The sequence below is a fragment of the Myripristis murdjan genome, chromosome 13 (assembly GCF_902150065.1).
Source record: "Myripristis murdjan chromosome 13, fMyrMur1.1, whole genome shotgun sequence".
NCBI lineage: Eukaryota > Metazoa > Chordata > Actinopteri > Holocentriformes > Holocentridae > Myripristis > Myripristis murdjan.
Window position 1 is genome coordinate 6,463,315 of NC_043992.1, and position 22,045 is coordinate 6,485,359.

The window sequence follows — 22,045 nt, forward strand, 5'->3', positions numbered from 1 at the left end:
CAAACACTACAAATCTCTGGAAAACTTGGTGGTCATGTTGGGTGTATACCAAGAAAGGAACGTTTCACGGCGAGCCGCCACGGGCTGGCAGTTTGCCGTCCAGACGGTAAAATCCTCCTCAAATGGCCAGAACGTGAACTTCAACACTGTCTGGTGGCACCGACACCCAAAAGCTCCTTTGTTGCCATACAAGTAGATTTTGTTCAGTTTACTTTGTTAGTTCAGTTGATCGGTGTGTGTGTGTGTGTGTGTGTGTGTGTGTGATACACTCTGTCCACAGCTCAGGATCCATTTCACACACAGAGGATCGACAGCGATTTCCATTCATCCGTCTGACTGAAAAGTGCCGTCTGGCTGCGAGTCAGGAGTGAGGTTCTGAAATCCTGAGGGAGATATCAGGCTGAACTCGGGTTCGCCCGGCCATGTCTGCACGGGCCGGTCCTGTGAGCCAATCAAATCTGATCTTAGTAGAAATCTACATCAAGGTTAATATCTGTAAACCAACAGCACTAAACACTGAAAATGTTCCCAACATGCTGTCTGCATATCTGAGAGATGTATGATAGAATACTTGAAGGAAAAATCCCCCTAAAACACTTAAACACTGCTAAAAAAAAAAAAAAAAAAAGTGTTTTACATTACATACACACACTCTGACTCCAGCCAGCAGTTTGGTGTCTGTTTATTCTGGTCAATCTGGCCAATTAGATATCAGAAAAAGTTTTGAGCGTTCATATGGTGCACAGGTATATTCCAGTTTCCCTTGCCTTAAATATTAAGAAATCCTTCTGACACGTCTTCCCTGGAATTTCTCTGTAAAATATTACTTTATTTCAATTTTACTTGAGATATTAGTCTTTGCTCTCAAAGTTGCTGAAAGGCAAAACAAATAAAACCTGAATGCACAAAGCAGTGGGAAAGGAGCTGAGGGGGATTTTTCCTTGAACAGTATTTTGCATCACAACACACTGAAAAAAAAAAAAAAAGAAAAAGAAATAGCCGCAGGTGAAGTCTCTGCAGACAGAGAGGCTGCTTTCTGTACCAGGTGGATATTTTACATGTGTTCATTGAATTTCTGCAACAAACCAAACTGACTGAACATCTAGCAAATGAACAGCAAAAATGTTGTTGTTCACTGGTCATAAATTTAGGATGTGAGCTTTGTTCATGGTGTCTGTTCGAGTTTGCTCACATTTGACATTCATGTTGAAAGTGTATGGACATGAAATGGGTAAGATTGTGTGTGTTTGTCTGTGAGGTGTCTATCAAAATAAAATTAAAATCTGTTCACACTGTATACAGTCAAGAGAATCACGAGCATCGAGCCTTCTTAAGGTGCTGCTCATCTCAGAGTGATGTGACATGCAGTGATCACTCCCACAATGTCAGAGGAGCCTTTATTTTCAGTCCATTTTTATCCTTAATCACTGGTGCCATATTTCCATGATTCCTGGCTCCCCTGGCAGCTCTGTTTTTTTCAGTTTCCTCTTCCAAAGAATATCCGATGAAAGGCCAAACAATCTGCAAACAAGCACTGCACGTCAAACGTACAATCCATGAAGGCACTGAGCTGGTGAACGCCTGCTGAATCAGACACGCTCGCCCCAGAAACGTCAAAGTTTCATCTTGTTAGACATCAAGCCACTGGGCGGCACATCCGCGGCTTCCCGAGTGTTTGCTGAGCTCTGCTGGCAGAACACACAGAGGCGTCTGCTGGAGTTTCCCTTTCATTCTCTCTCTGGCTCCCTCTCTCCTGCTGAGATGCTCATGGACTTTCACAAGTCCTCATATAATGTTCACACTATTCCCCTTTTTTCAAACTGTGGATGCCCTTCTTTATGTTAACGGTTACGGAAAAAGATACTGCACCCGGCTTTTTTTTTTTTTATGTCATATAGACTGCTTTTCCAGAGCGGAGAAAAGTTCAACCACCACAACCTGGACCGACAAATCTGAATAATGAAGAGATGACTGATCAATCCCAGCGAGGAGGAGGGCGGGGTTCGACACTGACGACAGCTGACAACATGCCGAAAGAAAATTAAAGTGAAAGCAGCTGCAGCAAAGATGGTAGCAACTCTTACTGTGCTGAAAAATGATTAAGAGGAGATGTTTAACTTGTGGTGTTGAAAATGAAGGCGGTAGTGACAGTAAAGCTGGCAGGAGCTGTTACAGGGTTGAAAATGGAAATAGTCAAGTTGGTAGTTTTTGTTATGGAGTTGAAAGTAAAGATAGTAGCTTTAGTAAAGTTGATAAAAAGTTGTTGCAAAATTTAAAATGAAGAGTGAAGTTGGCAGTAGTTGTTGCGGTGCTACAAATGGAAATATTATCAGTAGTAAAGTTGGTAGTCGCTGTTACAGGGTTGAAAATGGAAATAGTCAAGTTGTTGTTATGGTGTTGAAAATGAAGAAGGCACCTTCAGTGAAGCTGGTACAATATGTTATGATGTTAAAAATTAAGTTTAGTAGCTTTAGTGAAGTTGGTAAAAAGTTGTTACAAAGTTGGAAATGAAAAAAAAGTAGTTTTAGTAAAGTTGGTAGCTGATATTATGGTGCTGAAAATGAAGAAAGCACTTTCAGTGCAATTTGTTAAGATGTTAAAAATGAATTTGAGTGGTTTTAGTGAAGTTGGCAGTAGTTGTTGCAGTGTTACAAATGGAAGTATTTTCAGTAGTAAAGGTGGTAGTAGTTGTCTTGTGGCAGGTACGGCGCTGGCCACTGGTAGTAGCTGTTATTGCAACTCGCCATCATTCATACTAACCCGCTGTTCTGGATTATCAGCACAAAATGTGGTCCATTATGATTAGAAATTATGATTCACAAAAATAAAACACACAAAAAAATGGAATAGCGTGAACATGGCTGCTTAGAGGCCGTCGTCCGGGTTTTCCTGGACGGTGGCTCTGGCTCTGGCTTTGCGCCGCGGTCGCAGGGTGCTGATGCAGGACGAGGCAGTGAGGGCGATGCGACTCAGCCCGATGTTAAGGCAGTGCACCTCGGATGTGACTGGCACCTCGGAGAAGAGCGCGCGGTCCCGGGACAGCCGGGCCGTCCCGCCGCCACCGCCATCGCTGCTCTCAATGTCCTTGACGATGTTGAGAATCTCCTGGCGCTCAGCCTGCCGAGTCGTGCCACGAATATTCAAAATGGCAGACACGTGCTTCTTCCTGGATACAGGAAAGAGGAGGGGAGGTAGATAGATAGATAGATAGATAGATAGATAGATAGATAGATAGAACCAATGAGTTTGTAGAGTTTAAGTTGTGCCCTTAAATTCTCAAAGGCCGAAATAATCTCATTACTTAAGTTAAACATCAGTGGGCGGAGCCAAGAACCACATCTTCTCCATCTGTGTGATGTTGGAACACAGTCCAGCGAAAAAACACAAAAGGTCAGGCTCATCTTAAGCCCAGCCAAGTTTCTAAATCATACTTAGCCATGCAGTTCTAAAGACTTTATAACACTTTTTAAAGGGAACAGCGTGCCGTGGATGTTTGCCAGTGTGCCATATTCTACACAGGGTGTTAATTTAAAAAGGACAAAGTTAAAATATATTTTGCTGTGATCGCCTGATACTGGTTTGCCTGCAGTGCTGCTACATCTGCTTTCTGTTGTCATGTATGTTTTTATTTCTCTCCATGTCGGTCTGGTTTGCCGGCTCGCTGAACTTCAGCCACAGAGCTTACCCCTGACTCCTTAATAATGTTATCAGAGCTTGTGTGTGTATGTGGTGGTGACCTTATGATGAACCTCTGACCAATCAGAGCAGCACAACAACACACAGCGGTGAGATCAATACAGTGAACTCCACTGTCGCTATCAGCAGAACAATAACAAGAGCACAGGGCTTAATATAGTACACATGCCATGGCCACACACACACACACACACACACACACACACACAGAGTTTCCCACAGGGGTTTTAAGGGAAGCTCGGGGCTCAGTGGGTTAAAGGTCGAACAGCCTGGCAGCCATGTCACGCTCAGAGAGGAAGGAAAGTGTTTATACTTTGTCTTCAGTCACACACACACACACACACACACACACACACAGAGAGAGAGAGAGAGAAAAACTTTCTTTTAAAGCATGCCAGCCAGTTAGACTTCCTTTAAAAACAAGGAAACAAGTTTGTCTGTTGTGATTTTCAGCCGCTCAGCCAGCCAGTCAGTCATTCAGTCAGTCAGCCAGTCATTCAGTCAGTCAGTCAGTCAGTCAGCCAGTCATTCAGTCAGTCATTCAGTCAGTCAGCCAGTCATTCAGTCAGTCAGTCAGTCAGTCAGCCAGTCATTCAGTCAGTCATTCAGTCAGTCAGCCAGTCATTCAGTCAGTCAGCCAGTCAGTCAGTCAGTCATTCAGTCAGTCATTCAGTCAGTCAGCCAGTCATTCAGTCAGTCAGTCAGTCAGTCAGCCAGTCATTCAGCCAGTCATTCAGTCAGTCAGTCAGTCAGTCAGTCAGTCATTCAGCCAGTCATTCAGTCAGTCAGTCAGTCAGTCAGTCAGTCAGTCAGTCAGTCATTCAGTCATTCAGTCAGTCAGCCAGTCATTCAGTCAGTCAGTCAGTCAGTCAGTCAGTCAGTCAGTCAGCCAGTCATTCAGTCAGTCAGCCAGTCATTCAGTCAGTCATTCAGTCAGTCAGTCAGTCAGTCAGTCAGTCAGTCAGTCATTCAGTCATTCAGTCAGTCAGCCAGTCATTCAGTCAGTCAGTCAGTCAGTCAGTCAGTCAGTCAGTCAGCCAGTCATTCAGTCAGTCAGTCAGTCAGTCAGCCAGTCATTCAGTCAGTCAGCCAGTCAGTCAGTCAGTCATTCAGTCAGTCATTCAGTCAGTCAGCCAGTCATTCAGTCAGTCAGTCAGTCAGTCAGCCAGTCATTCAGTCAGTCAGTCAGTCATTCAGCCAGTCATTCAGTCAGTCAGTCAGTCAGTCAGTCAGTCAGTCAGTCAGTCAGTCAGTCATTCAGTCATTCAGTCAGTCAGCCAGTCATTCAGTCAGTCAGTCAGTCAGTCAGTCAGTCAGTCAGCCAGTCATTCAGTCAGTCAGCCAGTCATTCAGTCAGTCATTCAGTCAGTCAGTCAGTCAGTCAGTCAGTCAGTCAGTCATTCAGTCATTCAGTCAGTCAGCCAGTCATTCAGTCAGTCATTCAGTCAGTCATTCAGTCAGTCAGCCAGTCATTCAGTCAGTCAGTCAGTCAGTCAGTCAGTCAGTCAGTGAGTCTGTCAGTCAGGTACCCCGTCTGACCAGCAACCAAAAAACCCCAAAGTATTAATTTCATATTTATTCATTTCTTCATTTATTTGACCTGAGTGCAGAAAGTGAGGATGTCAGCATCTCAGAGTTTAAATTAGTTTTTTTTGTTTTGTTTTGTTTTGTTTTACCTGACGTCGGGGAACTCTCGCACAAGCACGGCGACCTCCATCTGCACCGAGGGGACGTCCTCCAGCTGGATGATCTCTGAGATGTGGGACAGAGCGCCGTCCAGCCAGCTGCTGGGAGACTCCTGAGGGACAGAGGAGGAGGAGGATGAGGAGGAGGAGGAAGAGGAGGAGGAGGAGGAGGAGGAGGAGGAGGAGGATGCAGACATGACAACGACATTGACAGCACTTCAGGGCCACTGCAGGATAATATAGGTAATTTTTGTCTTGGATAATATTGCAAGAAAAAAAACTCCTAATCTTTGAGATTAAAGTTGTAAATTTATGAGAAAAAACACGGAAATTCTCTGAGATTAACATGGTAAATTTAGGGGAAAAGAAAACTTGAAAATGATGAGATTATAAAGTAAAAACAGTTAAAAGGGTTTGTTCCTGTGCTGCTCTTGCGGGAGATTTTTGGTTCATGGCATTGGACGGGCTCTCTGTAAAGCGCCGTGAGATAACTTTTTTCCTCTGAACTTTTCTTATTCTTATTCTTATTGTTTAATTTATTTATCTCACTGTTGATTCCTACACTTTTACTTTGTAGCAGTGCTAATTTGACCTTGTTTTTAATTGATACAGCCGTGTAAAATGAATGCACCGAGATGTCTAAATGGTTACAGAGCAGTGGCTCTGACTTCCCTGGTTATGAAATCATTTGAAAAGATAGTTAAAGAGGAGCTACTGACTGTGGTTCAGGCTGATCTGTCACATTTAGAGGACACTAAGACCTTGTAAAGCTACTTTTTATTGATTTCTCTTCAGCCTTTAATTGTATCCAGCCTCATGTCTTAGCACAAAGACTGAGGGACCACAATAATAATCTCAGGCTAATCTGTTGGCTTCTGGATCAGTAAAATAATGATGATTTGATCCTATATGAATCTCTCTCTCTCTCACACACACACACACACACACACACTGACCAGGTCCTTGAACAGGACTTTGATCTGTTTGCCTTCGTCCCTCAGCCGTCCCGCCATCCTCTTCCTCATCTTCAGCGAGGTGCAGATGATTCTGCCTCGCATCACCGAGCGAAGATACTCCATCAGCACGCGGCGGTGAACCTCGGCCACCAGCAGCTGGGACACACACACACACAGACAGGTGTCAGGGTCACTACGGAGTGCTGCGTGTGTGTGTGTGTGTGTGTGTGTGTGTGTGTGTGTGTGTGTGTGTACCTGGTAGGGTGGACTGTCCATCCTGCGATATTTCTTGAAATATTCTTTGATCAGAGCCTCAATCTGCTCATACGGCTCCGTGTTGCTCAGCCACTTCCTCTTCACCAGCTTTTCGAAGAACGGCTGAGAGAGAGAGAGAGAGAGAGAGAGAAAGAGAGAGAGAGTTTTTACCTCAAATCTAGTCAAATCAAAGACATTCCAGTCTCATCTTCAGTGTTCAAATCTTGTTTTTCTCCAAACAATCAATAATCTGTCAGTGGGATGAGATAATCCCACTTGTTTCCAGATTTTTTTTTTTATACTGTGTCAGTTTCTTGATCCTAGCGGCGGATCGGCCTGAGGCTGGACTTTCCCAGCAGCACATGAACGCACCACAGACCCGCTGAGTCCTGAGTGGCGGCGGGTCGTGTTGTTTACAGGCCGCCGTCCCACAACTGGAACTTTTATTGTTAGTGTGACGGGTCCGCCGAGGCCTGACGGGACCGCAGGCAGGAAGCCCCTCCGCTCTCTGCCTGCCACTTCCTCTTCCCCGCTAACAACAACACCAGCTTACACACACACACACACACACACAGAGCCCTCAAAAAAAAAACTGTAACAAACTGTGGGCTCATGAGCAAGGCAGCCTGGGGAGTGTGTTCGTGAATCAGAATATCTGACGTCGGCACAGATGGAAGGAGTTCTGACCGTGTCCACCCCGGGACCCCCGTGTTTCTATAGTGTCTGGGAGTGACACGGGCCGGGTTGAAGCTGTGGGGAACTCACCCGCTGCGAGTGAGGAGCTGCATGTGTGTGTGACTGCAGGGGGAAGTGTGTGTGTGAAATGTCCCGCTGGAGGTTGGAGCTGTCGGGTCCAGGACGCAGGTAGTCGTGAAAACTACCTCCGCCAAACTGTACAGTGTACCAGGATCTTGTGACTATTTCCAAGGCATGTTATAGTTTTTGAATTTCCCAGGTGCTTTCCATGACTGGAAAACTAGTTCATACATTTTCAGGATTTCCAGGTTTTCCAGGTTTTCCAGGACGCCTGGGAACTCGAGGAAAAGTCAACTGGTGGAAATGAATGGTATAATACTCGCCTTTAATTTAAGACATACTTATAATTATGTTATTTATGGTTGTCCCTTGCAATGAAATGAAGTCGTCAAGCTTTATTAAGTTTTTTATTTTTTTTTTAAATTTTAATTTTTTAATGTGAAACAGATACAGGAAGTGGTGATCTTGTATTAACAGAATAATGCAGCACCAAAGCTTCAACAGGCCAAATGGGAGCAGATCAGGGACAAAAAGGAGGCAAATATACTTTTCAATCAGAGGGAATTGCCTCCAATAAAGGCCTGGTACCCTCTGCAGTCGAGGTTAATAAAGAACCCCGGACATTATTTGAGGAAACACAGGAATACCAACGTGCTGGGAAACCACGTGAAAAGTTTCCCAGGATTAATAAAACTTAAAAATTAAACTGAACTGAATAAACTTTATTTATACAGAGAAAACACGGGTGAGGCCTGAGCACACAGAGCTGGAAGACTGGCAGCATGGAGAGACACACTGACACCTGAGGGTGTGTGTGTGTGTGTGTGTGTGTGTGTGTGTACCCTGATGTGCTGGTACAGCCGGTCGCTCAGCACTCGGACCCCCAGGTTGACGATGTGGTCCAGAGCTCTGCCGGCACGATGCAGAGAGTCCTCGCTGATGGCCGGGTCGCACTGAGCACAGCGCTGCACGAAGCCCCTGCACACACACACACGCACACACATACACACACACACACACACACACACACGTATTATTTCTCGATTATTTCTTGGAAAATTAAATATTTGACTATAATGTGTTACTGATTAAACCCTGAAGTGTCAGAGAGCGCTGAAAGACTGACATGAGCAAATAAAGGCCGTATGAAGAGCAGTGAAGGGAACAAAAGACCATGAAGTGTGTGTGTGTGTGTGTGTGTGTGTGTGTGTGTGTGTGTGTGTGTCTGTGTGTGTGTGTGTACCTGAACGGCGGGCAGCAGTTGACCAGAGCAATGGTTTTGGACACGTATCCGTCCTCGTTGTCTCCGAACATGCCGCTCTGCATGCCCTCATGAAACATCTCCACCTTACGCTGGAAACTGCACACACACACACACACACACACACACACACACACACAGAAGAACAAGAAGAAAATAATTCTACTCAAAATTGTACTCAAACTCACACACACATATACACAACAAAAAAATGTGTGTTTCAAAAGCAGGTATACATTTTTACATATTTTTAAATATGTAAAATATTATTATATTTTTAAATATGTAAAAATATGTAAATATGTGAATGTGTGTGTGTGTGTGTGTGTGTGTGTGTGTGTGTGTACCTGTACAGGAAGTCAGCCAGGCCGTTGAGGCTGCACTGAGCCACTCTGGAGCCCAAACTGCTGCTGATGGTTGCCGAGCGCTCCAGGTCCACCTGCAGCCTCTACACAGACACACACACACACACACACACACACACACACACACACACACTCAGTAAATAAAGAAGAACTGACCACTGGAGGGCAGCAGCTGGTTCTTACGGCAGCGGATGAGGAAGCTCGGTGTGTGTGTGTGTGTGTGTGTGTGTGTGTGTGTGTGTGTGTGTGAACATTAAGGAAGCACTTGATGTTGACTCTAGCTGTAGGAATGTTTCCTCTTCAGTGTACACACACACACACACACACACACACACACACACACACACACACACACACACACACACACACACACACACACCCACACACAGCAGCATGCTTGGAAAACAATGACTGTGGAAAACGCAGTGGAATGCACCTTTATGTAATGATTCAGGCTGATTGAAGCTTTTTTAGATGTGACAAACACAGTTTTATACAGTGCTGTGTGTGTGTGTGTGTGTGTGTGTGAGAGAGAGAGAGAGAGAGAGAGAGAGAGAGAGAGAGAGAGAGAGAGAGAGAGAGAGAGAGATAGTTTGTGTACACTTGTTTACAGGTGTGTCACTTTTTGAATTAAATTACGGAAAAAATGAACTTTTCCATGATATTATAATTTTGAGATGCACCTGTACATGTGTGTTTTACTTGTGTGTGTATATATATGTATATATGTGTGTATGTATGCACATGTGTGTGTGTGTGTGTGTGTGTGTGTGTGTGTGTGTGTGTGTGTGTGTGTGTGTGTACCTGGATGACAGTCTTGGCCAGTGTGATCTGATACTCCTCGATGTGCAGAGTCTCCATCCACCTCTTCTCCTCCTCGTCCAGAACCTGACTCAGCTCCGTCGTCACTTTGGCCTGCAAGGCGACAAATCAAATGCACCTCACACACACTGCTGCTGCTCTACCTGTCGTGGTGCATTCAGGTCACACTGGACAAAAACAGCCGGACTGAAGGCATGCAGCCTCATGATTGTAGTTGGATGCACCTTCTCAGTTTTTTGTGCTTCCACACTCATGAGCTCAGTGATGAAACATCTGACTTCATGTTTTACAGCAAACAGCACTAACACTACAAAATCTGTGTTTTCAGTGTCTTTGCAGAATCCTGTCAGCTGTATTGGTTGTTAGAGACTTTCCCTGAGTCAGATATACGTGTTAGTGTGAATGTAACTGCTCATTCTGATTTTCTCTGCTGATATCAGTGGATTTGCTGCAGTTTTTACTGCTGGTATTAATGCACTTCTGCATCTTGTGGTGCCAAATTCCCACCAACACAAACTGGCACCACCAGGCTGAGCTGAATACTGAGTTGGCAGCTCATATTTATAGTAAATCCGATGTGCCCTGAACGCAGCATCACCATGTCTCAACAGGAATGTTGCTTTAATTATTGGTTTCTGTTCATTGGTCACTAGTGAACAGCCCGCTGCTGTGTCACTTCCTGCAGACGAGCAGGAGCTCACAGCTCATTGGCTGATTCTTACCTGTTGACCCCGCCCTCGCCGTTTCATCTTCCAATTTCTTGCTAATTTATAATTTAATTTTTTTTTCAGAAAATTACCCCTTTCACCCGTTTTACTTTGTTTCACTGTATTTACCATCCATTTCAAACAGGAAGCAGGTTTCAGACTTGGGCTGCAGCTTGTTGTCTGCACGAGGTGCATTTGAACTTTCACTTTTTGCTACTTTTTTTTTTTAAAACATCACAAAAAGAAAAAAGGAAATAATGTGAATTAAAAGAATCAGTGACAACAGGTGATAACATAAAATTTTTTAAAAACGGCAGCTGGAGAGCTGGACTGTGTGCTGATGCCTCCAGAGGGACCCTGCAGTTATTTCCAGCGCCCGTATCTGAGCTCGGTTACATAACATCATCACAGACAGGAAGTCCCTGCCGCTGACCCTGAGGCGCTGCCATCTGATTGGCTCAGGCCTGGAACGGACAGGAAGCTCCCGCAAAAAACAGCTGAATATAGCTGCTAAATGTGTGTGTGTGTGTGTGTGTGTGTGTGTGTGTGTGTGAGAGAGAGAGAGAGAGAGAGAGAGAGAGAGAGAGAGAGTGTGTGTGTGTGTGTGTGAGACTCACCCTGACGGAGTTGAGGCAGTCCAGCTCCAGTCTGTCCACAGTCTCTGACGGCAGCAGAGGACCTAAGTGGGAGCGGTTGAATGGAGTCGTAATACACACCGTTCCCAACACGTCTCTGTGGAAACAATACACCATTAATACACTTATATCAATTAATGGAATGGATACAACTGATGTCTTCGCACTGTGTGTGTGTGTGTGTGTGACCTGTTGTATATGTTGTGCAGCCAGTCCAGCAGAGAGTAGATGTCGGTGATCTCCAGCTGGCTGTCGGTGATGGCCGCCAGACGACTGGCAACTGCCTGGTGGTAACTCTGCACGTAAACCTGGGGGTGGGGGGTCAAAGGTCAAGGTTAAGGGCAGAATCAGTAGGATCAAGGATCATGGATCATGGATCTACCACAGTGGCAGCTGCCACCATAACGACAGGCCTTGTAACCCCAGTTTGTGCAATCTAATAGAAAAAAATATTTAAATGTTGTCACTGGTCCTAAATTTACAGGACTGAAACTCGTCTGTCTGAGTGCAAGTGAACGTGGCATAAGACGACACAGCGGCAGGTCCTGTTCCTCTCATGTTTCAGAGTGATTTCAGCTGATCCAACCAGAACAAGATCAGTTTGACTTTTACACTCTGAACAGTTTGGAGGAATCAGAGCTGAGTCCAGCTGGAGGCTCAGCACTCAAACACTGCTGGGTGTTGACGTAAAAATGATGATTTCTTTGTATTTCTTTCTTGCTTTCTATCTGTCACCCTGAGTGCTTGAGGTGGATTTGACTCGGACCTGGAAGGGCTGGTACTCCTCTGGGTAAATGGGCACCACGTTTCTCTTGGCGGCGTTCAGGTCGTCCACCACCTGGGCACGCAGGCGGTCCAGGTAGCCGTCCAGCTCGCCCGGCTGCAGCTCGGCGCTCTGCGGCAGCGAGGCATCGGCCGCCTCCTGCACCGCCTCCCTCCATCGCTGCTTCAGCTGGCGAGGCCGCGGGCCGCCGGGCGCCGCGTTCACGCTGATCGCCCAATCACTGTCAGCCTGCTCCTCCTGCTGCAGCACCTAAGAGGGGGAGAGAGAGAGAGAGAGAGAGAGAGAGAGGGAGAGAGAGAGAGAGATGCAGGATGAGGGACTGTTACCATGGTTACTACAGCAGCTCTGACGCAGTATGAGGGACTGTTACCATGGTTACTACTGTAGCTCTGATGCAGGATGAGGGACTGTTACCATGGTTACTACTGTAGCTCTGATGCAGGATGAGGGACTGTTACCATGGTTACTATAGTAGCTCTGATGCAGGATGAGGGACTGTTACCATGGTTACTATTGTAGCTCTGATGCAGGATGAGGGACTGTTACCATGGTTACTACTGTAGCTCTGATGCAGGATGAGGGACTGTTACCATGGTTACTATAGTAGCTCTGATGCAGGATGAGGGACTGTTACCATGGTTACTACAGTAGCTCTGACGCAGGATGAGGGACTGTTACCATGGTAACTACAGTAGCTCTGATGCAGGATGAGGGACTGTTACCATGGTTACTACTGTAGCTCTGATGCAGGATGAGGGACTGTTACCATGGTTACTATAGTAGCTCTGATGCAGGATAATGAACTGTTACCATGGTTACTACTATAGTCTGATGCAGAATAAGTGACTGTTACCATGGTTACCTCTATAGTACTAATACAGCACAGATGTTGGATGGAAGACTGTAGTTCTAATGCTGGGTATGTGACTGTCACCATGGTTACCACTGCATCTTGAATGCAGGACGGAAGATGGGGGCCCGTTACCATGGTTACCTGCGGCTCTTCCTCACCTGCACCACCAGGCCGAGGTTGGGTCCCGCCGTGGGCGAGCGGAGCGACTCTCTCACCACGGCCCACAGCTCCTTCTGCAGAGCTTCGTACAGCAGCTCCACGTCCTTCGCCTTCCGCCGCCCGCTGTCTTTGTTGCCCGGGCTCATGGCGTCCTCCGGCGCCGCCTTGTCCGCCGAAGTCACGGCTGAGGTCGTGGTGGTGACCTCATTGCACTCCTGCTCAAGTTCCAGGATGTGAGTGTCGGCCAGGAAGAGATCACGCTTGGTGACGAGCTGCAGGATCTCCAGGACTGAGAGAGAGACAGAGAGAGAGAGAGAGAGAGTGTGAGAGAGAGAGAGACAGAGTGAGAGAGAGAGAGCGAGAGAGAGAGAGAGAGTCACATAAGTTCCTACTGATCACATCTGTTCACACACCAGCTCCCATAATCCTCTTCTCCTCTTCAGACATGAGTCTGAAACCTCTGGCCTACAAACTCTCTGCGTCACTGTGGATCAACAGTTTGTAGCTTTGCAGATGTAGCAACTGTCATCTTTACCTGCGTCACTTCCTGTAAACCCCTGGCCAGCTGAAGATGAGTAACCACGGTAACCTGTGCCGACCTCTACCGGTGCCTGAGCTAAACCGACAGCGAGTGTAAACATGATGAACGCCTTGAGTTTTTGGCATGTCATCGGTTCTGTAGGTCATCGGTTCTTCTAGAGACTGAGGCCGACAGAAAAGACGCCATCATCAATGTCATCGTTGTCATGGACACCAGCCTGCAGTGCACTGTGTCTGTGACCCACATGCCATCGGACATCGGAGGTTTCATCCTGTTTTAGACGTTTATTTTTCACCTTCAGTGTTTGTTACTGCAGTTGCACATTTGGTCATGTGTGCATACCTAGTGGAAAAAATGGGCTGAAAATGATATTAATTATAATAATAAGAAATACATCATGGAACTTTAAAGAGTTTGGACTTGTTTTTTTCAAAAGCAAAAGGCTGGTTGAAAAAGTGTGTGTGTGTGTGTGTGTGTGTGTGTGTGTGTTTTAAATAGTAACCAGAGTTGTCTTGCTCCAGGTTGCGTGACATCATATAGTTTTCATAATCAGCCTCCATAATGTAGGTAATGTAATGTATGCACTGTTTTTTTCTGCTGTGTGTTTTGTGTTTGGTGACAGTGAAACCACATCAGTTGTCATCAGTTCCCTGCGCAGGATTTTCATCAATCTGTTGACTTCACTGCTGTTTCAGTATCAAAGGGATTTTGTTCCTTCAGGACTGAAAAAAATCTCTTTTCAACTCTGGTAGATTCAGAAAAATCCTGTTTGAATAGCAAATGTTCTGCGCTGAAATCCCTTTTATTCATACTGATTAGCATTCATTCACACACACACACACACACACACACACACTTGGATCAGAGGAAGATGTTTGTCCCTGCTGACGGACACACATGGAGGAGGGTTCGTTTGATTTGAACTTCAAAGTCATCCTCAGGAGGCGGGGGGACGGAGCTGGAGGTTCTCATGGCGACAGTGATGGGGTGTCTCCTCTCCTCTGGGAGACGGAGACGCTCTGCAGGAGGCCTGAGCTTTAAATGTTAATAACCGTATCAATAAACCTCTAAACCACACACAGCCTTCTGTAATCGATTTGATTTGATTCATTCGTTTCTCATCCCTGTCGCCAAGTTCTGTATTTATTACATGTGTGCTGTTATTATGGGCGGATCTATTTATCATTATCGCCTTACAGTATTTTGAAATTAAACAACTAAAGGACACGGCGGAATCAAATTCATTTTGTTAACCAATCAGAGCAAAACATGGTACATGAAAATTTTATTAATTGTATTATGTCATTTATATTTACTTAATTTAAATATAATTAATTAAGCAACCAATTTATTATATTATATTATATTATATTATATTATATTATATTATATCATTAATTTTTCTGTTCAATCAGGGCAGTTGATGATTCACCTTTTATTTATTATATAAAGTGAAGAACAACCTCAGCAATCTCCTGCAGCACAGACCTGTGCTCTGTGGGTAAAGGACTACATTTCCCAGAAGTCAGTGTGGCTACAAAAAGACGCAGGTGAGAAGTCAGGGTTTAACCTGCGGTAACCTCTTGGTGCTGGACTTCACTGTAGCGATTTGCTGTTTCTCTGAAGTGCAGAGTGAGTCACTGTGTGGCAGATGGACGGATGGACGGACGGACGGAGAGTTTCTGCGAGTTTGAGGGGCTGAGCGAGACTTTAACTGAGCACCAGGGAGCAGAGTGGCGAGGCAGCACAATGGAAGAAGGACGTGACAGCGACACAGAGGAAGACTCTGAGCCGGGATGATTTGTGGCCGTCAGCAGGAACAGTGCCGGGAATCCAGGAAAGAGGAGCGAGGCGTGGCCACCACGGAAAAAACAATTAAGAGCAATAATCTGCAGTTTTATTGTTCGACTTATTTTCCCCCCCAGGGCTTTATTGTTCTGCTGCACCTGTAAAATGGCAAAACTCCTCTGCTGTGACGCCTGGAGGTGTTTCTTCCACTCCTTTTTTTTCCTGGTGTGGTTTTCATTTTTGGCCGGGTGGTTGGTGTCCAGCTTGGAATAACAGAATAGAATGACAACCTGAAACTACAAAACTGCACCAGAAACGCCACGCAGGAGAAGCTCTGCTTTTTAAGCTGCACGGACCTGCGGCCTGCACAGTGATGTGTGCATTTGAATATGAAACAGGGCGGAGCTGCTCCTGTAACCCTCCCTTGGTGGAAAACACCTAAAACCTCTGAGCCCAGATCCACCGCCACGTCAGCAGAGTGAGGTTTTCTCTTCCGACCTCTAGATCTGTGTTCTCCAGAAACCCTCAGCCTCATCTTCAGTGCTCAAATCGTGTTTTTCTTCAAACAAGGTCAGACATCTATCTGTACCTGGACGAGATACTGATTGGGCCAGGACGATTTGCTATTTTGGAAAAAAAATCATTATATTGGGACAAAATTATTGATAATTATTGATAGTTTTATTATATTTACATTACTGTCAAGTTGTCAAATGATCAACTGTGATCAACTTAAAGGCAAAAAGAGAGTGATTTTCCAAAAAAAAAAAAAAAAAAATCTTGTTCACCGCGAGAGTGAATGTGGGGTTGAGCTTTCATCTGCTGGTGAGCGCTGAGGAAGAGGAGGAGGATGAAGAGTGACGCCACACTGGACTGGGAGCTGTTCGACAGGGAGGCGCCAGTGGGACAACATTTTTCTATAGAATGATGACGCTGTTCATTCCATCATCATCCTAGGGAAAGAAAACTGGCTGCCAACAGTTGCTTACCCAGGGAGGAAGGGCCAACTTTGAATGCTGTGTTTCCAAACCACAGCTGACAAATCCTACTCATTCTGCCTATAATGCCAATTTTTTTGTTTCCTAGGATGGGGACGGCGTTCATTCCATCACCATCCTACTATATTAGTATCAGTATTAGAATTTTGTCTGTGTTGTTTGTTAAGAGAACACCGTAATGTGTGGTATTTTAAGTGATGGTTGCATGTGATGACTGAATGCTCTGTTTTTTATTGTTGGGGACTACGGATGGAAATTAGCTTTAAACTAACTCCGGCATATTTACATGTTTTTCTATATAGATTTATCTGTATATGTTATCTCATGTTCATTAATGTGCACAGTCCCGTCATAATAAAAAGAAAAATAAATAAATTAGATCACACTGCAGGCTTTCACCTGGCTTACATCAAAGGGCGTGGCAGAATAAGTCTCTCAGTCTGTTTTCCCACATTTTACTGGCACTTTAATGCAACATATTGACTCCTGACTGATTAACAAATGCATGACTCATATCAGCAGCTCCATAGAGATAATATGTCACCACACACACACACACACACACACACACACACACACAGTGGGACAGGAAGTGATGTCCATCCTGTACCAACTGATGCTACAGTGGAGGGCAAGAGAGGGAGAGAGAGAGAGGACGACCCTACACCAGCTCATCACACACACACTTACACACTCACACACTAACACTTACACAGTTACACACACTTTCACACACACACCGTTGTGAGCCCAGAGGAAGACCCATCTCTATAAACAGAACAATGCAGGAAGAAACATCAGGGTTTTAAAGTCCCTTCTCTCTCTGTCACACACACACACACACACACACACACACACACACAGTATTCCTCATAATTCACCCCTTATGGATTATCTGGAGAAGCATTGCTACAATTTTCCCGTCTGTAGTCGCTGTGAGATCCCCAAGTCTCTTCAGTATGGTCAATATAATATTTCTATATTTTTATGCATCAGCTTCAGTTCACAAACAAACATTCACAAACATCACAAGCAGCGAGGAGAAACAGATCTGACCTCAGACCAGAGAAGTCAAACAAACTTTTGAATCCGTGCGTTTGTTTAATCAGGATTAAAGTGCTGCAGCGTGCCTCTGTGCCGTGCCCGGTGTCACCAGCAGGGGGCTCCAGCCACACCGAGCTGCTGCAGCCGGATGCTGCTGAGGAGCCTCAGTCACCAACACTGTCACGTCTCTCACTTTGGGCTCCTGCTCATTCATGACTTTCCCTGGCTGGGATGGTCAGTTGAGCCCAGGTCGACCGGTCACATGACCTGCTGCTGGCCGTCCAATAGCACGGCGACACGCCTCCACTGTCAGCCAATCATCTTTATGCTGTTTTTTTAATTGTGTTTTTTCTCAGTGACTTCAGTTCTGTCTGCTGCTGTTCACACGTCCCTCCACCTCCCCGCCCCCACCTGGACCTCACAGATTCACCGGCTCACCACTTCACCACTTCACCAGCTCACCACTTCATGAGCCACCTTCAGCAGCCTTTTATTGTGCTGCTGCTCCAGGCTGCTTGGCACCTCTCCATCTTCACCATCTTGCTATCTCTGGGGTTCAACCTCAACCCCATTTCAACCCCCTTCAGTGTTTAACGTCTCTCAACACCTGATTAACATTTTTTTTTGCTCCATATTTCATGACTCTTCCTAATTCAGTGAGGACAAGTGGGTCAACATGAACATGATCATGTGATTTCATTGCCCTGGAGTCATGGAGGAAATACCAACATTTTACACACATCAGTTTTAGTTGTTTTGGACACTGAGGAGCGAGAACATGACATTTGTAATCTGCAAAAAGCGTCCCTCTGCTTTAGAGCCCTCTGTAATAATTATTACTTTGGCCCCAAAATCAGATTTTAACTCACATCAGTTGACATACACTATATTGCCAAAAGTATTCGCTCGGCTGCCTTCGCACACATGAACATGAGTGACATCCCATTCTTAAACCATAGGATTTAATATGATGTGGGCCCATCCTTTGCAGCTATAACAGCTTCAACTCTTCTAGGAAGGCTTTCCACAAGGTTTAGGAGTGTGTTTATAGGAATTTTTGACCATTCTTCCAGAAGTGCATTTGTGAGGTCAAACACTGATGTTGGACAAGAAGGCCTGGCTCGCAGTCTCCGCTCTAATTCATCCCAAAGGTGTTCTCTCGGGTTGAGGTCAGGACTCTGTGCAGGCCAGTCAAGTTCTTCCATACCAAACTCGCTTATCCATGTCTTTATGGACCTTGCTTTGTGCACTGGTGCGCAGTCATGTTGGAACAGGAAGGGGCCCGCTCCAAACTGTTCCCACAAAGTTGGGAGCATGAAATTGTCCAAAATGTCTTTGTATGCTGAAGCATTAAGAGTTCCTTTCACTGGAACTAAGGGGCCGAGCCCAACGTCCGAAAAACAACCCCACACCATAATCCCCCCTCCACCAAACTTTACACTTGGCACAATGCAGTCAGACAAGTACCGTTCTCTTGGCAACCACCAAACCCAGACTCATCCATCAGATTGCCAGACGTAAAAGCGTGACTCGTCACTGCAGAGAACACGTGTCCACTGCTCTAGAGGCCAGTGGCGGCGTGCTTTACACCGCTGCATCCGATGCTTTGCATTGTGCTTGGTGATGTAAGGCTTGGATGCAGCTGCTCGGCCATGGAAACCCATTCCATGAAGCTCTCTACGCACTGCTCTTGAGCTAATCTGAAGAACACATGAAGTTTAAAGGTCTCAAGCTATTGACTCTGCAGAAAGTTGGCGACCTCTGCACACTATGCGTCTCAGCATCCGCTGACCCCGCTCTGTGATTTTATGTGGCCTACCACTCCGTGGCTGAGTTGCTGTCGTTCCCAATCGCTTCTACATTGTTATAGTACCACTAACAGTTGATTGTGGAATATTTAGTAGCGAGGAAGTTTCACAACTGGACTTACTGCACAGGTGGCATCCTATTACATTACTATTACAGCACCATGCTGGAATTCACTGAGCTCCTGAGAGCGGCCCATTCTTTCACAAATGTTTGTAGAAGTAGTCTGCATGCCTAGGTGCTTGATTTTATACACCTGTGGCCATGGAAGTGATTGGAACACCTGAATTCAATGATTTGGATAGATGAGCGAATACTTTTGGCAATATAGTGTATACTCCAGAATAATCCAATCTGCAACAAAATATGTAACTGGAAAATATGTAAAAAAAAAAAAAAAATGTTGATGTTCTCAGCATTTTGGGATAGCGGGCAGGAGCGACACAGTTTGGGTGGGATCTGTGACCGTCGACTCTGTTATCCAACACGTTACTCCTGTCCTGGGCTCCTCACCTGCCCACAGTCTCCTCATCAGCCTCACACCTGTGCTGCCTGCAGGCGAGGTGAACCAGCAGTGAGATAAAACACAACGTCGGTTTGTCCAGACACACCTGAACGCACCGCCTCCATCCCGGGACGCACTGTCACTGTCTCTCGCCGCCGTTTGGGGACGCAAAAGTGCAAAAATGATAATTATAATGTGCAGGACACATTATATATTATATTACACACACACACACACACACACACACACACGCTTCCACCTTCCATGTTCAGATCATTAACTTCAGAATCCAGAGAGAGAAGGAGGTGGCTTTAATTTAACAAGACCACTGGGGAGAGTAAACACACACACACACACACACACACACACACACACAGCCAGGGTGTGTCCAGTGTAAGGTGATAGGGTTAGTACCTCAAGCATCTTTAAACAAGACGACATGGGAGCTTGTAAAACACACACACACACACACACACACACGTCCATTCACACACCTACTACCATAACACCTCACCTGCCCCCTCGCCTCCCACCACATACACACATACACACACACACACACACACACGCACACACACACGCCAGACACAGCTCTCATTGTTCGGCTTCAGCCTGCAGAGGAAATCTGTTCCAGCTGGACGTATAGACTTCACCCCCAAACACACACACACACACACACACACACACACCACTGCCATCAGCACAGCCACACCAATGATGCATTCAGGTCACACTGTGTTTTATCGTAAATCACACACACAAAAAAAAAGTCCCGGTCTGCCTCCTAGTGGCGGTGTCAGGTCAGACATGTGAGGTGTTTAATTCGGCTCCGATTTCTGACGCTCGCTGCAGATCTATTGATCAGTGAAACAGCTGGCGGGGATGTACCATCGATATCTGCCATTGACATCTGGACCAGAACAGACTCAATATTTCACTGCGAAATCTTTTCTTTTAAATATTTGCTGTAAAATCTGGATTTAATCTTTAAAATCTTCTGTAAAATCTGGATTTAATATTTAAAATCTTCTGTAAAATCTGGATTTAATATTTAAAATTTAAAATCAGGACTGGAGTGCTTTAATATTTTTTACATTACTGTAAAATCTGTTTTTTTTTTTTTCTGTTTTCTGCACAGAGCGCTGCAGATTTCAGTCGTCGCTGATATGAAACGTGAGCGCCGCCGCTGACAGCTACAGTCGTGTGTGTCTGCAGTTTAAAACTCTCCGACTGTTTTCATGAAACTGAAGCTGCTGGAATGAAGGAACCAAACTGCTGAGTCACAGTCTGCCGGTTCACACACACCTGGGGAGGAAGCTGTGTGTGTGTGTGTGTGTGTGTGAGAGAGAGAGAGAGAGAGAGAGAGAGAGGGAGAGAGAGAGTTTACTGTACATACAGTACACTGCGTTCTTGCATGTGTGAGTAGGAAAGAGAGAAAAAGACAGAAAGTGAGGAGGGTGGAGTGGGTATAGGCATCCTCGCATGTGTGTGTGTGTGTGTGTGTGTGTGTGTGTATGTGTGCGCGCACAGTGTGTACAGTAGTTCTCAAATTCTTCATTCTTCCCACAGAAAATCCAATTACTAAACACAAAGTTTTGGTTTCTGAAGGCTGATACTGAAGCTGCTGGTAGCCGACATTCAATATCTGACATATACTGGACAACTTTCTTGCCAAAAAAAAAAAAGAAAAAAAAGAAAAGAAAAGAAAAGAAAAAAGAGAAGAGAAAGATCCCAGCCTTCAGTGTTTCTGTGGAGTCGGACTCGGGGTGGAGGAGCCTGGGAATCAGCATTTGGACCAAATGTTTCTCAGACGTTTTGGTGTCACAGACTCACATGTCAGCCCGGGAAACACTAAGCTGACCTGAAACAAGCAGCACCGACCGACACAGAGGGCCACATTCCCCTGCTAAAAGCTGTCCCTGAACACACCTGTCCTGGGACCACAGCATCGAGCCAATAATCTGTGACGAAAATAGATTTCCATATCAGTTTGCAAATACATAATTACCAAACCTAATCAAACCAAATGCCTTTTTTCACTGCAGTGTTTTAAACTTTTGTTCCATGTGATGTGACCATCTCTCTGATCAGGTGTTCTGTGGCTGTGACACACCTGTGCAAAGTGTAGTGATGATGTGTGATCCCCTTCAGGAGTCATGAGTCTTTTGGTGAAAAGCCACGCCCACTGCCACACCTGCCTTCAGCCCACAGGTGCAGGAAGTTCGGCACTTCCTCCTCGGCCTGTGATCGACCTTTCAGCCACATTCAGTGGAAATCCAAGCCTCCATGTGGAATTAAGGACAGTGTGTGTGACAGCGGGACGGATGGACGCTCATCAGTTCACACTGTGAGCCGGTCATCAGGTGGACAAAAAAAAAAAAAAATCCTCATTTTTTTTTTTTTTTTTACCCACCTAAAAACCTCCTAAA

The 22,045-nt window shown here is 45.5% G+C and overlaps 1 protein-coding gene across 1 annotated transcript in view; it reads right to left on the bottom strand.

Annotated features, from left to right (window-relative positions):
• Positions 1-761: 761 nt before the first annotated feature.
• exoc3l2b (exocyst complex component 3-like 2b) overlaps positions 762-22,045 on the bottom strand; it is a 31,198-nt gene continuing 9,914 nt past the window's right edge. Inside the window, exons 3-14 of the mRNA XM_030067359.1 lie at positions 12,934-13,223; positions 11,905-12,171; positions 11,328-11,446; positions 11,121-11,235; positions 9,779-9,889; positions 8,957-9,057; positions 8,592-8,708; positions 8,191-8,326; positions 6,593-6,715; positions 6,338-6,493; positions 5,373-5,494; positions 762-3,166 (exon numbers count right to left, since the gene is read on the bottom strand). Coding sequence (XP_029923219.1) covers positions 2,866-3,166; positions 5,373-5,494; positions 6,338-6,493; positions 6,593-6,715; positions 8,191-8,326; positions 8,592-8,708; positions 8,957-9,057; positions 9,779-9,889; positions 11,121-11,235; positions 11,328-11,446; positions 11,905-12,171; positions 12,934-13,223 — 1,958 coding nt within the window. The 3' untranslated portion in view covers positions 762-2,865. The remainder of the gene's footprint in view (positions 3,167-5,372; positions 5,495-6,337; positions 6,494-6,592; positions 6,716-8,190; positions 8,327-8,591; positions 8,709-8,956; positions 9,058-9,778; positions 9,890-11,120; positions 11,236-11,327; positions 11,447-11,904; positions 12,172-12,933; positions 13,224-22,045) is intronic.